This window comes from Mobula hypostoma, chromosome 28, assembly GCF_963921235.1.
Source record: "Mobula hypostoma chromosome 28, sMobHyp1.1, whole genome shotgun sequence".
Classification (NCBI taxonomy): Eukaryota; Metazoa; Chordata; class Chondrichthyes; order Myliobatiformes; family Myliobatidae; genus Mobula; species Mobula hypostoma.
In genome coordinates, this window is record NC_086124.1 from 36,599,223 (window position 1) to 36,616,905 (window position 17,683).

The 17,683-nt window shown below is 49.2% G+C and overlaps 2 protein-coding genes across 2 annotated transcripts in view; one reads left to right on the forward strand and one right to left on the reverse strand.

The window, feature by feature from the left end:
• The first annotated feature begins 1,633 nt into the window (after window positions 1-1,633).
• On the forward strand, window positions 1,634-15,321 carry atg12 (ATG12 autophagy related 12 homolog (S. cerevisiae)). Its single transcript, XM_063034991.1, has 4 exons — window positions 1,634-1,812; window positions 4,558-4,694; window positions 10,621-10,683; window positions 14,595-15,321. Exons 1-4 carry the CDS (start codon window positions 1,680-1,682, stop codon window positions 14,652-14,654), a joined length of 393 nt encoding a protein of 130 aa, XP_062891061.1. The 5' UTR covers window positions 1,634-1,679; the 3' UTR covers window positions 14,655-15,321.
• Window positions 15,322-15,457: 136 nt separating this feature from the next.
• LOC134338847 (germ cell-specific gene 1-like protein) overlaps window positions 15,458-17,683 on the reverse strand; it is a 39,723-nt gene continuing 37,497 nt past the window's right edge. The window contains exon 5 of the mRNA XM_063034990.1: window positions 15,458-16,421. Coding sequence (XP_062891060.1) covers window positions 16,094-16,421 — 328 coding nt within the window. The 3' untranslated portion in view covers window positions 15,458-16,093. The remainder of the gene's footprint in view (window positions 16,422-17,683) is intronic.

Consider the following 17,683-nt stretch of genomic DNA (forward strand, 5'->3'; position numbering starts at 1 on the left):
TGAGGTAGCCTCCATTGCTGCTTTGGACAAAAAACTTCAAGAGCTGGAGAGGAAGGAATGTGATATAGATAACATTGTTTTTTAACACCGTTGTTATTGTAGCTCAAATATAATGACAACAATCTGAACTTCTGTATATTGATACACGCAAAATGCTGGAGAAACTCAGCAGGTCAGACAGCATCTACGGAAATGAATAAACAGTCGATGTTTTGGGCCGAGACCCTTCACTGTTTGTCAGACTCTATTTGTTTATGTACAGCCATTTCACAAATTCTATTGTATTTTCTTTATTTTCCTGTGATAAACGGCAAGAAAGTGAATCTTAGAGTAGCATATGGTAACATTACATACTACTGCACAGGATCAAGAAAAGCTGTAGCAGACATCCCACCTCTCCTGGAAGTTCCAAGAGTCTCCCGCATATTGATAGCGACTCCCTGCTGCCCGGAAATCGAGGAGAGGGAGAGGGGCAGAGAGGCGAGAGGGGAAGAGGGGAAGAGGGGAAGAGGGGAAGAGGGGAAGAGGGGAAGAGGGGAAGAGGGGAAGAGGGGAAGAGGGGATCTGAATCCGAATCCTGATTGGTCTCTCTTCGTGCTAAGTAGACCTATCAGTTTTCTCTGTGGGCGGGCTTTACAGTCGACCTCAAAATAATGACAGTGTTGCTCGCTGCACTGTTTGCAACAGTGACTTTTCTATCGCCCATGGTGGGTTAAAATGTAAAAGACATGTTGAGGTGAGTTTAACAGATGTCATTCGTTCGTTAGCATAGCTAACGTTATTTAAACTAACTGGCGAGCTGCTAGTTTAAGGAGCTACTCTATTGATGTCCTACGTGATGAGGCCAAACTCCCTGTAGACTGGCTTAAAGTTGTAATAGAATAAACATGATAATATAAGTACATATTTTAATATCACATTTTCTGCATATACCCAACTTGTTAGACAAAATCACTAAACAAAGTATTACATACACGCTTGGAGGTCGACGGTGGTGGAGGTGAGGGGGTGGGATATGGGGTTGTTACCTCCCTGAGATGAGTTTTTGCAGGGTGGGATGTCTGCTGTAGAGAGTTGTAAAGGCAGTCAGCTCCATCATGGACACTAGCCTCCGTAGAATCCAGGAAATCTTCAAAAAGGCAGCATCCATCATTAAGGACCACTCCCCCCCCCGCCAATCACCCAGGTCATGCCCTGTTACCATCAGGGAGGAGGTACAGACGCCTGAATACACACACTCAATGATTGGGGAATAGCTTCTTCCCCTCTGTCATCACATTTCTGAATAGATATTGAAGACATGAACACTACCTAAGCAACACTCAAAACACACACAAACTGCTGGCGGAACACAGCAGGTCAGGCAGCATCTCTTTAAAGGAAACAATCGATGTTTCAGACTGTGATGCTTCACCCGGAAGTGTGTGTTTCTTTGGATTTCAAGCATCTGCAAATTTTCTCGTATCAGTTAACACTACCTCAGCATTTTTAATTTCTATTTTTGCATTACTTATGTATAACTTGTTGCAAACAGGCGGTTACGGAAGGGATTTCTGGTTTATAGGCAAATTGGCAGCTGGGCGGGTTTCCGCCTGCCTTAAAGATGGCCGCCACTTCTCCCGTGCTTCCGCCCGCCTGAATACCTCACGTCCGGCCGAGGCCTAAGGGGGCCCTGGGCGATGGCGGACACGGAGGGAAAGGGCGGACGAGCCGACGGGGGGCAACGGGAGGCCACTGAGGCGTCAGACACGCCCCCCGAAACTCCAGCGGTTGCTGAGGAGCCGCCGGCTGAAGAGCAACAGCGGCGCAAAAGTGAGCGGAGGGGCAACAGCGGAGTGGGGAGGAGGCAGCGGCAGGCCGGGGGACTGAGTGACGGCGGGTGCGGCCAATGAACGGTGGGCGAGCAAGTGGGATGGTTGAGTGACAGCAGGCGCGGCCAATAGACGGTGGGCGGGAAAGTGGGATGGTTGAGTGACAGCAGGCGCGGCCAATAGACGGTGAGCGGGAAAGTGGGATGGCTGAGTGATAGCAGGAGTGAAGCAGCGCAGTTGAGTTACGACAAGACGGAGTACGGGAAGGAGAATGGGTTGAGTGGTGACAGGTGCGGGCAGTGGGCAGGTCAGATTGCGGAGGGATCGGCTTGATGGAGAGTGGCCGGAAGCAATAGCAGTGGGATAGCGAGGTGGGCGGGTGCTGTCAGCTGTGGCCGGTTAGCCAATGGGGAGCGTGAGGGGGTGGGGTTGGTGGGGAGGGGAGGGGAGGGTAGGAGAGTGAGGAGGAGGGAAGGGGGTAGGAGGGTGTGGAAGAGGAAAGAGGGTAGGGGTGAAGATGATAGCGACATCCCACCCTGCAAAAACTCAGTTCAGGGAGGTCTCAACCTTAGAGCAGTCTGTTCAATGAATTTGTTAATTTTGCAAGACATCAGATTCACAAGTGTTTTGTGAGACAGCTGACTTCTGAATTCTTTCTTAATATGCCATGTCCACAACAGCTTGGTTGATGAGCAGGCATGGTTTTTTGCTATTTCTGAATCGGGAAACATTTTCCTGAATAGCTCACCTGTGTGCTTACACCCCTGGAATGGCAGGTTATATTCAACGATGAAAGATGTAAAGTACACCTCAGCTCTAGTGACCTTCTCTGTCAGACTTTGGTTTTCTGCTGAAAAGAACTGTGAAATACTTTGAGCAGCCTTCCCTGTGCTTAGCCTCCCTGATATGTTGTGGTCCCTAAAAGAAATAAAAGCATAAGGTGTATCCGTATTACAGGTGTGCGCCGCTTAATGTCCGTTCGGACAACGTCCAATTGCATATACGTCCGTAGTGTGTGTGTGTCTCTCTCTCTCTCACACACATACACATACACACACACACCCTGCAATAATCGGGATCAGAACTAACTTTTTTGCAACGAAATGGGGGATTTTAAATGAGTGATTTAGAAGCTCTGTATCTTCAAGTTCAAGTTTATTGTCATCTGGCTGAAAATGGCTGCACTTAAACCCAGCCCATCTCGGGCTTTGATGTACCTGTAAGTGGAAGTGTTTCAGGAAAAAAAACACAAGAATTTGCTTGCTGCGAGCACGTTTTTAAAGATGTCTTAGTGGATGTTTTTGGAATTTCGCTCCAATTTAAACCCCGCTCTAATCCTCCTTAAGACACCGACGCGCCCAGCCTGTATAGGACAACCTCGCGTGGTCAGGTTGTCACCACCAGCCTTGGGAATTTCTTCGCCAGGCTTTTGTACTTCATCACCGACAGTTGTCCGGATCATTTCAGTGTCATTACAGATGGCAGTAACTGAACTGATGGAATGTGGAAGAGAGAGAGAGGTCGACTGTAAAGCCCGCCCACAGAGAAAACTGATGGGTCTACTTAGCACAAAGAGAGATCAAGCAGGATTCATTCATTTTCTTTCTTTCTTTTTTTTCCTGTTCCTCTCTAAAAGATCGATTTCCGGGATATTGTATATAATTTGCAGGCATCAGGGAGCCGCTATCGATATGCGGGAGACTCCTGGAACTCCTGGGAGAGGTGGGATGTCTGTGATAGGGGTTGAGGAAGAGGAAGTGGAAGGGGTGAAGAGGAGGTGTTGGAGGGTGATTTATTTATTTCCGGAGATACGTGAGGAGCAATGCCTTCTGGCCCAACAGGCTGCAGCACCCAGCCACCACCAGTTTAACCCCAATCTAATCACGGGACAATTTACAATGACCAATTAACCTATCAACCGCTACGTCTTTGGACTGTGGGAGGAAATTGGAGCACCCAGAGGAAACCCAAGTGATCACGGGGAGAACGTACAAACTCCTTACAGAACGGTGCCAGAAATGAACTCCGCACCCCAAGCGTTGTCCTAACTGCTTTGGCACCCATAATAACGAGGCGGCCCACAGGGAAGAAGTCATCACCCTGACACTGTGGTGTCAGGAAAACAACCTCTCCCTCAATGTCGCAAAAACAAAGGAGCTGGTTGTGGACTAGAGGAGGAATGGAAACAGGCGAACCCATATAGACATCAAAGGGTCTGGGGTTGAGAGGGTCACCCCAACCACAAACTCTTCCAGCTGCTACCTTTGGAAAAGGTATCGCAGCATAAAAGCCAGGAGCAACAGGCTTCTTCCACCAGGCCATCAGACTGATTAATTCATGCTGATACAACTGTATTTCTATGTTATATTGACTATCCTTTTGAACATACTATTTATTATAAGTTACTATAAATTGCACATATAGATGGAGACGTACTGTAAAGATTTTTACTCCTCATGTATGTGCAGGATGTAAGTAATAAAGTTAATTCAATTCAATTGGCAGGCAAGTGGGGGGGGGGGCGGTCAACAAGTTCCAAGGAAGCACTGGGGGATGGATGGAGATAACTGGGGATTGAGGGAGAGGAATGGACAAGTAAGAGAGATTGAGGAGGGGGTGAGGATCGAGGGAGATCGGTGATGGGGAGATTGATTTGGAGGGGTGGCCAGGGAGGGAGCAGGGTGTTTGGGTTGGGAAGCATCAGCACTGATGCATTTGCCCCTTCCTCTTTCCTCTCCCACCAAAGTTGACATTCTGCTGAAGGCAGTTGGGGACACCCCCATCATGAAACAGAAGAAGTGGACGGTGGAGAGATCGCGGACCATTCAAGCCCTCGGGCAGTTTGTGAAGAAGTTCCTCAAATTGGAACCTCTGGAACAGTTGGTGAGTCTTCCTGTAGACCCGCTACTTCCCCAACTATACCTGCTCCTCCACCATCTCCTAATCAGTCCAAATCCATCTGTAGACACCCTGCTTCTTCAACACTGCCTGATCCTCCAACTACTAAACTATGTAAATCCTTCTGTATATTTGCTGCTTCCTCAACATTGCCTGCTTCTCCACCAATCTCCCAATCTGTACAAGTCCTTCTGCAGACTCCCTGTTTCCTCATCACCTGACCCTCCATCTCTCCCCTAATCTGTACAGGCCTTTCTGCAGACTCTCTGTTTCCTCATTGCCCGACCCTCCACCTCTCTCCTAATCTGTACAGGCCTTTCTGCAGACTCCCTGTTTCGTCAACATTGCCTGACCCTCCACCTCTCTCCTAATCTGTACAGGCCTTTCTGCAGACTCCCTGTTTCCTCATTGCCTGACCCTTCACCTCTCTCCTAATCTGTACAGGCCTTTCTGCAGACTCCCTGTTTCCTCAACATTGCCTGACCCTCCACCTCTCTCCTAATCTGTACAGGCCTTTCTGCAGACTCCCTGTTTCCTCATTGCCTGACCCTCCACCTCTCTCCTAATCTGTACAGGCCTTTCTGCAGACTCCCTGTTTCCTCAACATTGTCTGACCCTTCACCTCTCTCCTAATCTGTACAGGCCTTTCTGCAGACCCCCTGCCCGTTCACATACCTTGGTATTGTCTGCAAACTTGGCCACAAAATCATCAATTTTGTCATCCACCTAATTAACATATAACATTAAATTAATAAACTGAACAACCAACCAAAAACATCAAACTCTCCTTGCAAATAAGACCATAAGACAGAGGAGCAGAATTGGACCATTTGTCCCCTTGAGTTTGCTCTGCCATTCCATCATGGCTGATTTATTATCCCTCTCAACCCCATTCTCTTGCCTTCGCTGCATAACCTTTGGCACCCTTACTAATGAAGAACCTATTAACCTCAACTTTACATATACCCAGTGATATTTGTCGTCAGTGAATCCTATAGATTCACCACTCTCTGGCTGAAGAAATTCCTCTCACGTTTCTCTTTTCTGAGGCTGTGCCCTCTGGTGCCAATTCTCCCACGACTGGAAACCGCATCCACTCCACCTAGGACTTGGTGTTGTTGTATCAGAGGAAGTCTACGTACATTTGGCATGTCACCATTGGCTAGCTTCTATAGTTGTGTGCTGGGGAGTGTATTGACTGGCTGCATCATGGCCGGGTATCGAAACAGGAACAGGAAAGGCAACAGAAAGAAGTGGATCGGCCCGGGCCTTTGCAGGAAAAATCCTCTCTACAGTTGAGCACATCTACACTGAGAGCTGTCACAAGAAAGCAGCATCCATTATCAAGGACCCCCACCATCCAGGCTGTGCTCTCTTCTCTCTGTTGCCATCAGGCAGTAGGTAAAGGAGTCTCCTGGTGTGGTCTCCTGTATATCGGTGAGACCTGATGTAGATTGGGAGACCGCTTCACTGAGTACCCACGCACCATTCGCCAGAAGAAGCAAGATCTCCTGGTGGCCACCCATTTCAATTCCACTTCACATTCCCATATGTCAGTCCATGGCCTCCTCCCCAGTCACAACGAGGCCGCACTCACATTGGAGGAGCAACACTGTCTGGGTAGTCTCCAACCTGATGGTGTGAACATCGATTTTTCAAACTTCCAGCAATGCTCTCTGCCCCCCCCATTCCTGTTTCCCTATTTCTTTCTCTCTCCCTCTCTGTCCCCCTCTCCCCCACTCCCCCCTCCCTCTCTCCCTCTCTCCCTTCCTCCCCCCTGCCTCCCCCTCCCTCTCCCCCTCTCCCCCTCTCCCCCACTCCCCCCTCCCTCCCTCTCTCCCTCTCTCCCCCCCTCCCCCTCTCCCGCTCTCCCCCTCTCCCTCTCATAGAAACATAGAAAATAGGTGCAGGAGTAGGCCATTCGGCCCTTCGAGCCTGCACCGCCATTCAGTATGATCATGGCTGATCATCCAACTCAGAACCCTGTACCAGCCTTCCCTCCATACCCCCGATCCCTTTAACCACAAAGGCCATATCTAAATATAGCCAATGAACTGGCCTCAACTGTTTCCCGTGGCAGAGAATTCCACAGATTCACCACTCTCTGTGTGAAGAAATTTTTCCTAATCTCGGTCCTAAAAAGCTTCCCCTTTATCCTCAAACTGTGACCCCTCATTCTGGACTTCCCCAATATCGGGAACAATCTTCCTGCATCTAGCCTGTCCAATCCCTTTAGAATTTTATACGTTTCAATAAGATCCCCCCTCAATCTTCTAAATTCCAGAGAGTATAAGCCTAGTTGATCCAGTCTTTCATCATATGAAAGTCCTGCCATCCCAGGAATCAATCTGGTGAACCTTTTTTGTACTCCCTCTAGGGCAAGAATGTCTTTCCTTAGATTAGGGGACCAAAACTGCACACAATACTCCAGGTGTGGGCTCACCAAGGCCTTGTACAACTGCAGTAGTACCTCCCTGCTCCTGTACTTGAATCCTCTTGCTATGAATGCCAGCATACCATTTGCCTTTTTCACCGCCTGCTGTACCTGCATGCCCACTTTCAATGACTGGTGTATAATGACACCCAGGTCTCGTTGCACCTCCCCTTTTCCTAATCGGCCACCATTCAGATAATAATCTGTTTTCCTGTTTTTGCCACCAAATTGGATAACCTCACATCCATCTACATTAAACTGCATCTGCCGTGAATTTGCCCACTCACCTAACCTATCCAAGTCACCCTGCATACTCTTAGCATCCTCCTCACAACTAACACTGCCGCCCAGCTTCGTGTCATCCGCAAACTTGGAGATGCTGCATTTAATTCCCTCATCTAAGTCATTAATATATATTGTAAACAACTGGGACCCCAGCACTGAGCCTTGTGGTACCCCACTAGTCACTGCCTGCCATTCTGAAAAGGTCCCGTTTATTCCCACTCTTTGCTTCCTGTCTGCCAACCAATTCTCTATCCACATCAATACCTTACCCCCAATACCGTGTGCTTTAAGTTTGCACACTAATCTCCTGTGTGGGACCTTGTCAAAAGCCTTTTGAAAATCCAAATATACCACATCCACTGGTTCTCCCCTATCCACTCTACTAGTTACATCCTCAAAAAATTCTGTGAGATTCGTCAGACATGATTTTCCTTTCACAAATCCATGCTGACTTTGTCCGATGATTTCACCGCTTTCCAAATGTGCTGTTATCACATCTTTGATAACTGACTCTAGCATTTTCTGCACCACCGACATTAGGCTAACCAGTCTATAATTCCCCGGTTTCTCTCTCTCTCCTTTTTTAAAAAGCGGGGTTACGTTAGCCACCCTCCAATCCTCAGGAACTAGTCCAGAATCTAAAGAGTTTTGAAAAATTATCATTAATGCATCCACTATTTCTTGGGCTACTTCCTTAAGCATTTTGGGATGCAGACCATCTGGCCCTTGGGATTTATCTGCCTTTAATCCCTTCAATTTACCTAACACCACCTCCCTACTAACATGTATTTCCCTCAGTTCCTCCATCTCACTAGACCCTCTGTCCCTTACTATTTCCGGAACATTATTTATGTCCTCCTTAGTGAAGGCAGAGCCAAAGTAGTTATTCAATTCGTCTGCCATGTCCTTGTTCCCCATAATCAATTCACCTGTTTCTGTCTGTAGGGGACCTACATTTGTCTTAACCAATCTTTTTCTTTTCACATATCTATAAAAGCTTTTACAGTCAGTTTTTATGTTCCCTGCCAGTTTTCTCTCATAATCTTTCTTTCCTTTCCTAATTAAGCCCTTTGTCCTCCTCTGCTGGACTCTGAATTTCTCCCAGTCCTCAGGTGAGCCACTTTTTCTGGCTAATTTGTATGCTTCTTCTTTGGAATTGATACTATCCCTAACTTCCCTTGTCAGCCACGGGTGCACTACCTTCCTTGATTTATTCTTTTGCCAAACTGGGGTGAACAATAGGGGGATTAGGGGAATGGGGGAACTCTCTCCCTCCCTCTCCCTCTTCTCTCCCCTCTATCTATCTTTCCCTATCTCCTTACTTACCCATCGCCTTCCTCTGGTGTTCCTCCCCCTTCCATTTCTTCCAAGGCCCTCTGTCCTCTCCTATCAGATTCACCCTTCTCCAGCCTTTTATCGCTTTCACCAATCAACTTCCCAGCTCTTTACTGTACACTTCCCCCTCCCGGTTTCACCCCTCACTTACGACCTTCCTCCCCTCCCCCCACCTTCTTACTCTGACTTTTCATCTTTTTTCTCTCCAGTCCTGATGAAGGATCTCGGCTCGAAACATCAACTTTTTACTCTTTTCCAATAGATGCTGCCTGGCAGCGTTTTGTGTGTGTTGCTTGGATTTACAGCATCTGCAGATTTTCTCTTGTTTGAGGAGGTACAGGAGCCTTTGGTCCCACACCAGCAGGTTCAGGAACGGTTATTACCCGTCAATCATCAGGCTCCTGAACCCGTGTGCTAACTTTACTCACCTTAACGCCGAGCTGATTCCACAGACTCACTTTCAAGGACTCTTTACAAATCATGTTCTTAGTGTGATTTTTCATTTGTACAAATTGTCTTTTTTCATGTTAATTGTTTGTTAGTCTTTGTTTATAAGAACATAAGAAATAGGAGCAGGAGTAGGCCATCTGGCCCATCGAGCCTGCTCCACCATTCAGTAAGATCTGTCCATGGACTCATTTCCACCTATCTGCCTTTCCCCATAACTCTTAATTCCCCTACTATGCAAAAATCTATTCATCCTTGTCTTAAATTTACTTACTGAGGTAGCCTCCAATGCTTCATTGGGCAGAGAATCCATAGATTCACCACTCTCTAGGAAAAGCAGTTCCTCCTCACCACCGTCCTAAATCTACTCCCCCGAATCTTGAGACTATGTCCTTTAATTCTTGTCTCACCTACTAGTAGAAACAACTTTCCTGCCTCTATCTATCCCTTTCATAATTTAAAAGTTGCTGGTGAGCGCAGCAGGTCAGGCGGCATCTCTAGGAAGAGGTACAGTTGACGTTTCGGGCCGAGACCCTTCGTCAGGACTAACTGAAAGAAGAGCTAGTAAGAGTGAAAAATCTCTTACTAGCTCTTCTTTCAGTCAGTCCTGATGAAGGGTCTCGACCCGAAACGTCGACTGTACCTCTTCCTAGAGATGCCGCCTGGCCTGCTGCGTTCACCAGCAACTGTTCTGTGTGTTGTTTGAAATTCCAGCATCTGCAGATTTGCTCGTGTTTGCCTTTCATAAATTTTTTATGTTTCTATAAGATCCTTCTCATCCTACTGAATTCCAGCGAGTACAGTCCCAGGCAACTCAATTATGTATAGATTTTATTCTTGCACCATTCTCTGTAAACGCTAGAGACTGTTGTGTGTAAAAATCCCAGGAGATCAGTAGTTTCTGAGATACTCAAACCACCCTGTCTGGCACCATGGTTAAAGTCACCTCGATCGCCACTGTAGTGTAGCGGATAGTGCGACGGCCTTGCACGAGGTCGGGGTCAATCCCAGCATCCTCTGCAAGGTGTCTCTGTACGTCCTCCCCATGGAATGTGTGGGTTTCCTCTGGTAGGTTAATTGGTCATTGTCCTGTGATTACGTTAGGGTTAAATTGGGTTGCTGGGGCAGCTCGGCTCGTTGGGCCAGAAACACCTGTTCCACGCGGCACCTCCAAATAAGTAAGTAAATGACATTTCTTCCCCGTTCTGATGTTTGGTCAGAACAACAGCTGAGCCTCGTGACCATGTCTGCATGCTTTTATGCATTGAGTTGCTGTCACGATTGGCTGATTAGATATGTAGTGGGTGTACCAGATAAAATGGCCACTGAGTGTAGATGTACTTTAATAATACATTTACTTTGATTCATCAGATTCTGTATGCATTCTCTCTCTCTCTCTCTCCCCTTCAGTTCATCTATGTAAACCAGTCGTTCGCTCCGAGTCCCGATCAGGAGGTGGGAACGCTGTATGAGGTGAGATAAGCCCATTCACCATCGCTGTGTGTGTAGGTGATGAGGCATTTCAAATTCACCAGAATAGGGTGCAGAGCTGGTCAGGGAAGGGGGTAAAGTGAGGGGGGGGGGGAGATCTCATTGAATGGCCTTGATAGACTGGATGTGGAGAAAAAGAATCAGAATCAGGTTTAATATCACCGGCATATGTTGTGAAATTTGTTAACTTTGCAGCAGCAGTTCAATGCAATACATAATAAACATAGACAAAACTGAATTACAGTCTGTATAGGTATGTGTAGTAAATAAGTACTGCAAAAACAGAAATAAAATGTAGTGAGGTAGTGTCCATTTAGGAATCGGATGGCAGAGGGGAAGAAGCTGATCCTGAATCGCTGAGTGTGTGCCTTAAGCTTCTGTATCTCCTACCTGCTGGTGACAGTGTGAAAAGGGCTGTCCTGGGTGCTGGAGGTCCTTAATAATGGATGTTGCCTTTCTGAGACACCGCTCCCTGAAGATGTCCTGGGAACTTTGTAGGCTAGTACCCAAGATGGAGCTGACTGGATTTACAACCCTCTGCAGGTTCTTTTGGTCCTGTGCAGTAGCCCCCCCCCCCCCCCGCCCGCGATACCAAACAGTGATGCAACCTGTCAGAATGCTCTACATGGTATGTCAGTAGAAGTTTTCAAGTGTTTTAGTTAACAAACCAAATCTCCTCAAATTCCTGATGAAATTTAGCCACTGTCTTCTCTTTATAGTTGCATTGATATGTTGGGACTAAGTTGTATCTTCTGAGATGTTGACTCCAGGAACTTGAAGTTGTTCGCTCTCTCCACTTCTGATCCCTCAATGAGGATGGGTTCATGTTCCCTCATCCTACCCTTCCCGAAGTCGTCAATTAGTTCTTTGGTCTTATTAATGAGTGCCAGGTTGTTGCTGTGACACCAGCTGGTATATCTCGCTCCTGTACGCCCTTTCGTCATCGTCTGAGATTCTGCCAACAATGGCTGTATCATCAGCAAATTTATAGGTGGTATTTGGGCAATGCCTAGCCACACAGCCATGGATGTGGAGAGAGTAGAGCAGTGGGCTAAGTACACACCCCGAGGTGCGCCAGTGTTGGTCGTCAGCGAGGAGGAGATATTACTTACAATCCGCATGGATAGTGGTCTTCCTGTTAGGAAGTTGAGGATCCAATTGCAGAGGGAGGTCCAGAGACCCAGATTCTGTAGCTTATTGATCAGGGCTGTGGGAATGATATGTTAAACGCTGGGTTATAGTCCATGAACAGTATCCTGACATAGGTGATTGTATTGTCCAGGTGATCTAAGGCCACATGGAGAGTGATTGAGTTTACATCTGCCATAGACCTGTTGTGGTGATAGGCAACTCCTGAGGCAGGAGTTTCTTGTATTTCCAGCAGGTCTGCAGGTTTTCTGTGTTTGACCTTACTGAGGTCTAGCCAAGATCAATTTCTCAAAGTATTTCATCACAGTAGATGTGAGTTCAACGACAGTCATTAAAGCAGCTCACTACTCTTCTTGGGTGCTGGTATATATCTCGACTCTACCTCTTCCCACCCCACCACATGCAAAAATGCCATTCCCTATTCCCAGTTCCTCCGTCTCCGCCGCATCTGCTCCGAGGATGAGGCTTTCCGTTCCAGGACATCTCAAATGTCCTCTTTCTTTAAGGATCGTGGTTTCCCTCCTACAGTCATCAATGATGCTCTCACCCGCATCTCCTCCATTTCCCGCACTTCGGTCCTCACCCCATCCTCCCGTCACCACAACAGGGACAGAGTTCCCCTTGTCCTCACCTACCACCCCACCAGCCTCCGGATCCAGTACATTATCCTCCGCAACTTCCGCCACCTTCAACAGGACCCCACCACTAAGCATATCTTTCCCTCTCCACCCCTCTCCGCTTTCTGCAAGGATCGTTCCCTCCACAACTCCGTTATCCACACATCCCTCCTCACGGATTTCCCACCCGGCACTTATCCCTGTAAGTGCAAGTGCTACACCTGTCCCTACACCTCATCTCTTGCAACCATTCAGGGCCCAAACAGTCCTTCCAGGTGAGGCAACACTTCACTTGCGAGTCTGTTGGGGTCATCTATTGCATCCGGTGCTCCCGGTGCAGCCTCCTCTACATCGGTGAAACCCGACGCAGATTGGGGGACCGCTTCGTCGAGCACCTCCACTCCGTCCGCCACAACAGACAGGATCTCCCGGTAGCCACCCACTTCAACTCTGCTTCCCATTCCCATTCAGATATGTCCATACATGGCCTCCTCTACTGCCATGATGAGGCTAAACTCAGGTTGGAGGAGCAACACCTCATATACCGTCTAGGTAGTCTCCAGCCCCTTGGTATGAACATAGAATTCTCCAACTTCCGGTACTTCCCTCCCCCTCCCTTCCCCTATCCCTATTTCACTCTGCCCCCCCCCCCAGCTCCCTCATGGTTCCACCTCCTTCTTCTATTACCCATTGTTTTCAGGGCTATGACGTCAATGCTTCCCCTCCCCCACCCCTTTGTCTTTCAAATTACTGGTCTTTCGACTGAAGCTACAAGCATTCTTCAAATCCTTCCCCATCTTTCATTCTTCAGTCCTGACGAAGGGTTCCGGCCCGAAACGTCGACTCATCGTTTCTGACTGATGCTGCCCGACCTGCTGAGTTCATCCAGCGTACTGAAAGTGTTGCTTTGATCACAGCATCTGCAGATTATTTTGTGTTGCTGGTATAATTGTTGCCCTTTTGAAGCAGGTGGGAACTATAGTGGGGAGCCAAGGACCAGAGGGTACAGCCTCAGAATGGAGGGAAACCTATTTAGAACAGAGGTGAGGAGGCAGTCCTTTAACCAGAGGGTGGTGAATCTGTGGAATTCATTGCCACAGTTGGCTGTTGAGGTCAAGACATTGGGTATATTTAAAGCAAAGGTTTTTGATTAGTCAGGATGTTAAAGGTCACGGGGAGAAGGCAGGAGAGGGACAATAAATCAGCCATGACGGAATGGCAGAGCAGATAAGATGCGCAGAGTGGCTTAATTCTGCTCCTGTGTCCTGTGGTCTAATTTATGTCGCAAGCTGTCCAGGGTCCTGGTGAATACCGTGGGGACTTCCGGTATCCTTACTTTGAGGAAAGATGGGCTTGGAATTGGAATTGGTTTATCATTGTCACACGTACCGAGATACAGTGAAAATCTTGTCTTGCATACGGATCAGATCATTACACAGAGCAAGGGAAACCAATAACAGAGTGCAGAATAAAGTGTTACAGTTACAGAGAAAGGGCAGCGCAGGCAGACAATAAGCTGCAAGGGTCATGAGAACAACTTGGTTTATTATTGAGACATGGACTGAGATACAGTAATTGCACACTGTCGACAGCGATCAGCTCGTTACACGCAGTGTCGACAGTGATCAGCTTGTTATGCGCACTGTCGACAGCGATCAGCTCGTTACACACACTGTCCATACAGATATGCTCGTTACACAGTTCATTGAGGTAGAACAAGGGAAAACAAGTTTAAGGTAAGGGGTGGTTATATTCGAGAGGAAGTTGAGGGGGGAATTGATGATTTAAAATGGGGGATTCTCCACCTCTTTTTTAAAGCCATGGACCCCAGCCATTAATGGAGGTGTCTGTGTATCCCTGGCGGGATCCCCTGATTTAACGGGAAATGAGAGAGGGGAGGTGATCTATAGAGGATTGCGAAGGAAGAAACTTTTCTTATCGCTTGTACACAGAATGAGGCGAGGCAGACAGTTCCAGAGCTCAGAGTCAGATATGTAAGGAGGAGGATTGGGGTGGGGGGGGGTAAAGATCCTGGGCCCCCTCCCACTCAGTTTTGGGGGCCTCTGTGTCTGAACAGTGGCCCCAGGGTGTCTCTAAGTTCCCTTGCACCTTTTTTTTTTCTTCCAGTGCTTCGGAAGTGACGGCAAGTTGGTGCTGCATTACTGCAAGAACCAAGCCTGGGGTTGAAAGAGAGAAGGATGATGGGGGGAGGCAAGAATCTCTCCTCCCCGCCTCGCTCTCTTGAGTCCAGACTCGTCAGACACCATGATGGAACCAGCTCCTCCTCCTTCCTTCCTTCCATCCTCCTTCGTTTTCCCTTCCCTCCTCCCTATTCCTCTATTCTCTGCCCCCTCATTTTGCCCCTCTCCTCCCCACTATTCCTTCTCTTCCCTCCTCTCCTTGCCTCATTGGACATCACGAGGGTGGGGTAGTGAAGGAGGCTTATGGCAGGTTCCATTTGTTACATCAGTGGGGCTACCTGGAAGGGGGGGGATGGAGGGTGGGGGAGGAGGGCGAGTGGTACTACGCAGCCAGTGTGGAGGGTTGCCTCGGGATGCGGGGCGGGGGGCGGTGGGGCAGCTTTCCAAGAGGATGATTTTGGAACCATGAAGGGCGTGGCTATCAGTTGCCTGAATGTAAGTTCACCGAGACACAGACACACACAAGAGATAGAGACACATATACAGACAAGAGGTGGGGAAGATATATATATCTTTCTTCCCCACCCCCATCTGTGTCTCTGTCTCTTTCTCCCCTCCCCCTCCCATGAGGTTGACCATGAGCTTATGAAGCTGCCCATCTGTAACTGTGAACGTTGTAAATCTCTCTGCAATAAAGTGATATGGGATCCTGATGGCAGGTTGCACACTGATAATTTCGGCAGGAGGGGAAGGGTGGAGGGTTGATGTCCAGACCCCAGGTCTCTGACCCATCCAGCAGTGGCAAAGAGGTCAGAGGTGAGAGTGGGCCACATTTGGAGTGAGAGGTCAAGGAGATGTCTGGCTCGTGGTGGGTGAAAGGTCGTCGATGGAGGGCAGGAGTTGAATGAGGAGTTGGGGTGGTGAGGCTTGCGCATGAGGGTTTACCTCTGAAGACAAAGGGTGAAAAGTTAGTAGACTGGGCGGGTGATGAGAAATGGAGTTTGACCCCAGAAAGTGAGGGGTGAAAGGTCGCGGAGACTGAGCTTGACCATAGAAGGCAAATGGTGAAATGTCATGGATTAAGGGTTTCACCCAGAGAGCGAGGAGTGAAATGTCACGGGGATGGCTATCGCACCAGAAGGCGAGAGGTGAGAGGTCGCAGGGATGGACTTTAATCCCAGAAGGTGAGAGCTGAAAAGTCGTGGAGACAGGATTTAGCCCCAGAAGGTGAGGAGTGAAAGGTCATGGAGATGGGGTTTGACCCAGAGGACGAGGGGTGCAATGTCGTGTGGGCTTGGCTTGACCCCAGAGTGGGTGAAAAGTCAGCAGTGGGGTTTGGGGAGAAGAGTCTACATTTCACAGCAAGGGTTAGGTGTGAAAGGTCAGTCTGAGGGAGTGTGGGCCAGATGGGACAGCAACTCCTCAACCAACTCCCCACCCTGGGGAATATCTAAGGGGCACCCCCTCCCTCTCGCTCTTCACTCCTCAGTGGGGCGAGTCAGAGGGCCTGCGGGGTGGGAGGTCGTTGGACAGGGAGAACCCCCCCTCAATATTGCCCTCACAACCTTCCTCGCCCTCACCCTCACCCTCCTGGCCCGGCCCACACGCTGGGAAGGCGGAGCGCTCCCACAGGAAGGGGGCGAGCTCAGGGTCCAGTACCAGCAGGTGGGGAGGAGAGGAAGCGAGGGTGCGACAGGAGGAGGTTCCCGCTAATGATTGCCGGCCGCAGCGAGCCTGCGCCGCGGTCTTGGCGTAGGCGTTGAGGCTGCAAACAGCTGAGGCCATGCAGAGGCTGAATGAGAGCCAGGCCAACCTGTGGGGAGAGGGACAGGGGGGTTGTCAGTGCTGCTCATGGAGCCTCCTCTCTTAACACCTCCCTTCCTTTTCCCTCCCTTTTCATTTATTACCTCTTTTCCCCTCCCCTGCACCTCCTATTTGCACTCCAGGAAATGTGCACGATGCTCCCAGTGTGTGTCTGACCCAGGGATACAGAGACGGGAACTAACGGTGCTCCCAGTGTGGGTCTGATACAGAGACGGGAACTAACGGTGCTCCCAGTGTGGGTCTGACCCAGGGATACGAAGATGGGAACTAACGGTGCTCCCAGTGTGGGACTGATCCAGATACAGAGACGGGAACTAACGGTGCTCCCAGTGTGGGTCTGATCCAGGGATACGAAGATGGGAACTAACGGTGCTCCCAGTGTGGGACTGATCCAGATACAGAGACGGGAACTAACGGTGCTCCCAGTGTGGGTCTGATCCAGGGATACAGAGACGGGAACTAACAGTGCTCCCAGTGTGGGTCTGATCCAGATACAGAGTTGGGAACTAACGGTGCTCCCAGTGTGGGTCTGATCCAGATACAGAGACGGGAACTAACGGTGCTCCCAGTGTGGGTCTGACCCAGGGATACGAAGATGGGAACTAACGGTGCTCCCAGTGTGGGTCTGATCCAGGGATACAGAGACGGGAACTAACGGTGCTCCCAGTGTGGGTCTGACCCAGGGATACGAAGATGGGAACTAACGGTGCTCCCAGTGTGGGACTGATCCAGATACAGAGACGGGAACTAACGGTGCTCCCAGTGTGGGTCTGATCCAGGGATACAGAGACGGGAACTAACAGTGCTCCCAGTGTGGGTCTGATCCAGGGATACGGAGACAGGAACTAACGGTGCTCCCAGTGTGGGTCTGATCCAGGGATACAGAGACGGGAACTAACGGTGCTCCCAGTGTGGGTCTGACCCAGGGATACAGAGTTGGGAACTAACGGTGCTCCCAGTGTGGGTCTGATCCAGGGATACAGAGACGGGAACTAATGGTGCTCCCAGTGTGGGTCTGATCCAGGGATATGGAGACAGGAACTGTACACGTGCTCCCAATGTGGTTCTGACCCAGGGATACAGAGATGGGAACTATGCACGGTGCTCCCAGTGTGGGTCTGATCCACGGATACAGAGACGGGAACTAACGGTGCTCCCAGTGTGGGTCTCATCCAGGGATACAGAGACGGGAACTAACGGTGTTCCCAGTGTGGGTCTGATCCAGGGATACGGAGACAGGAACTAACGGTG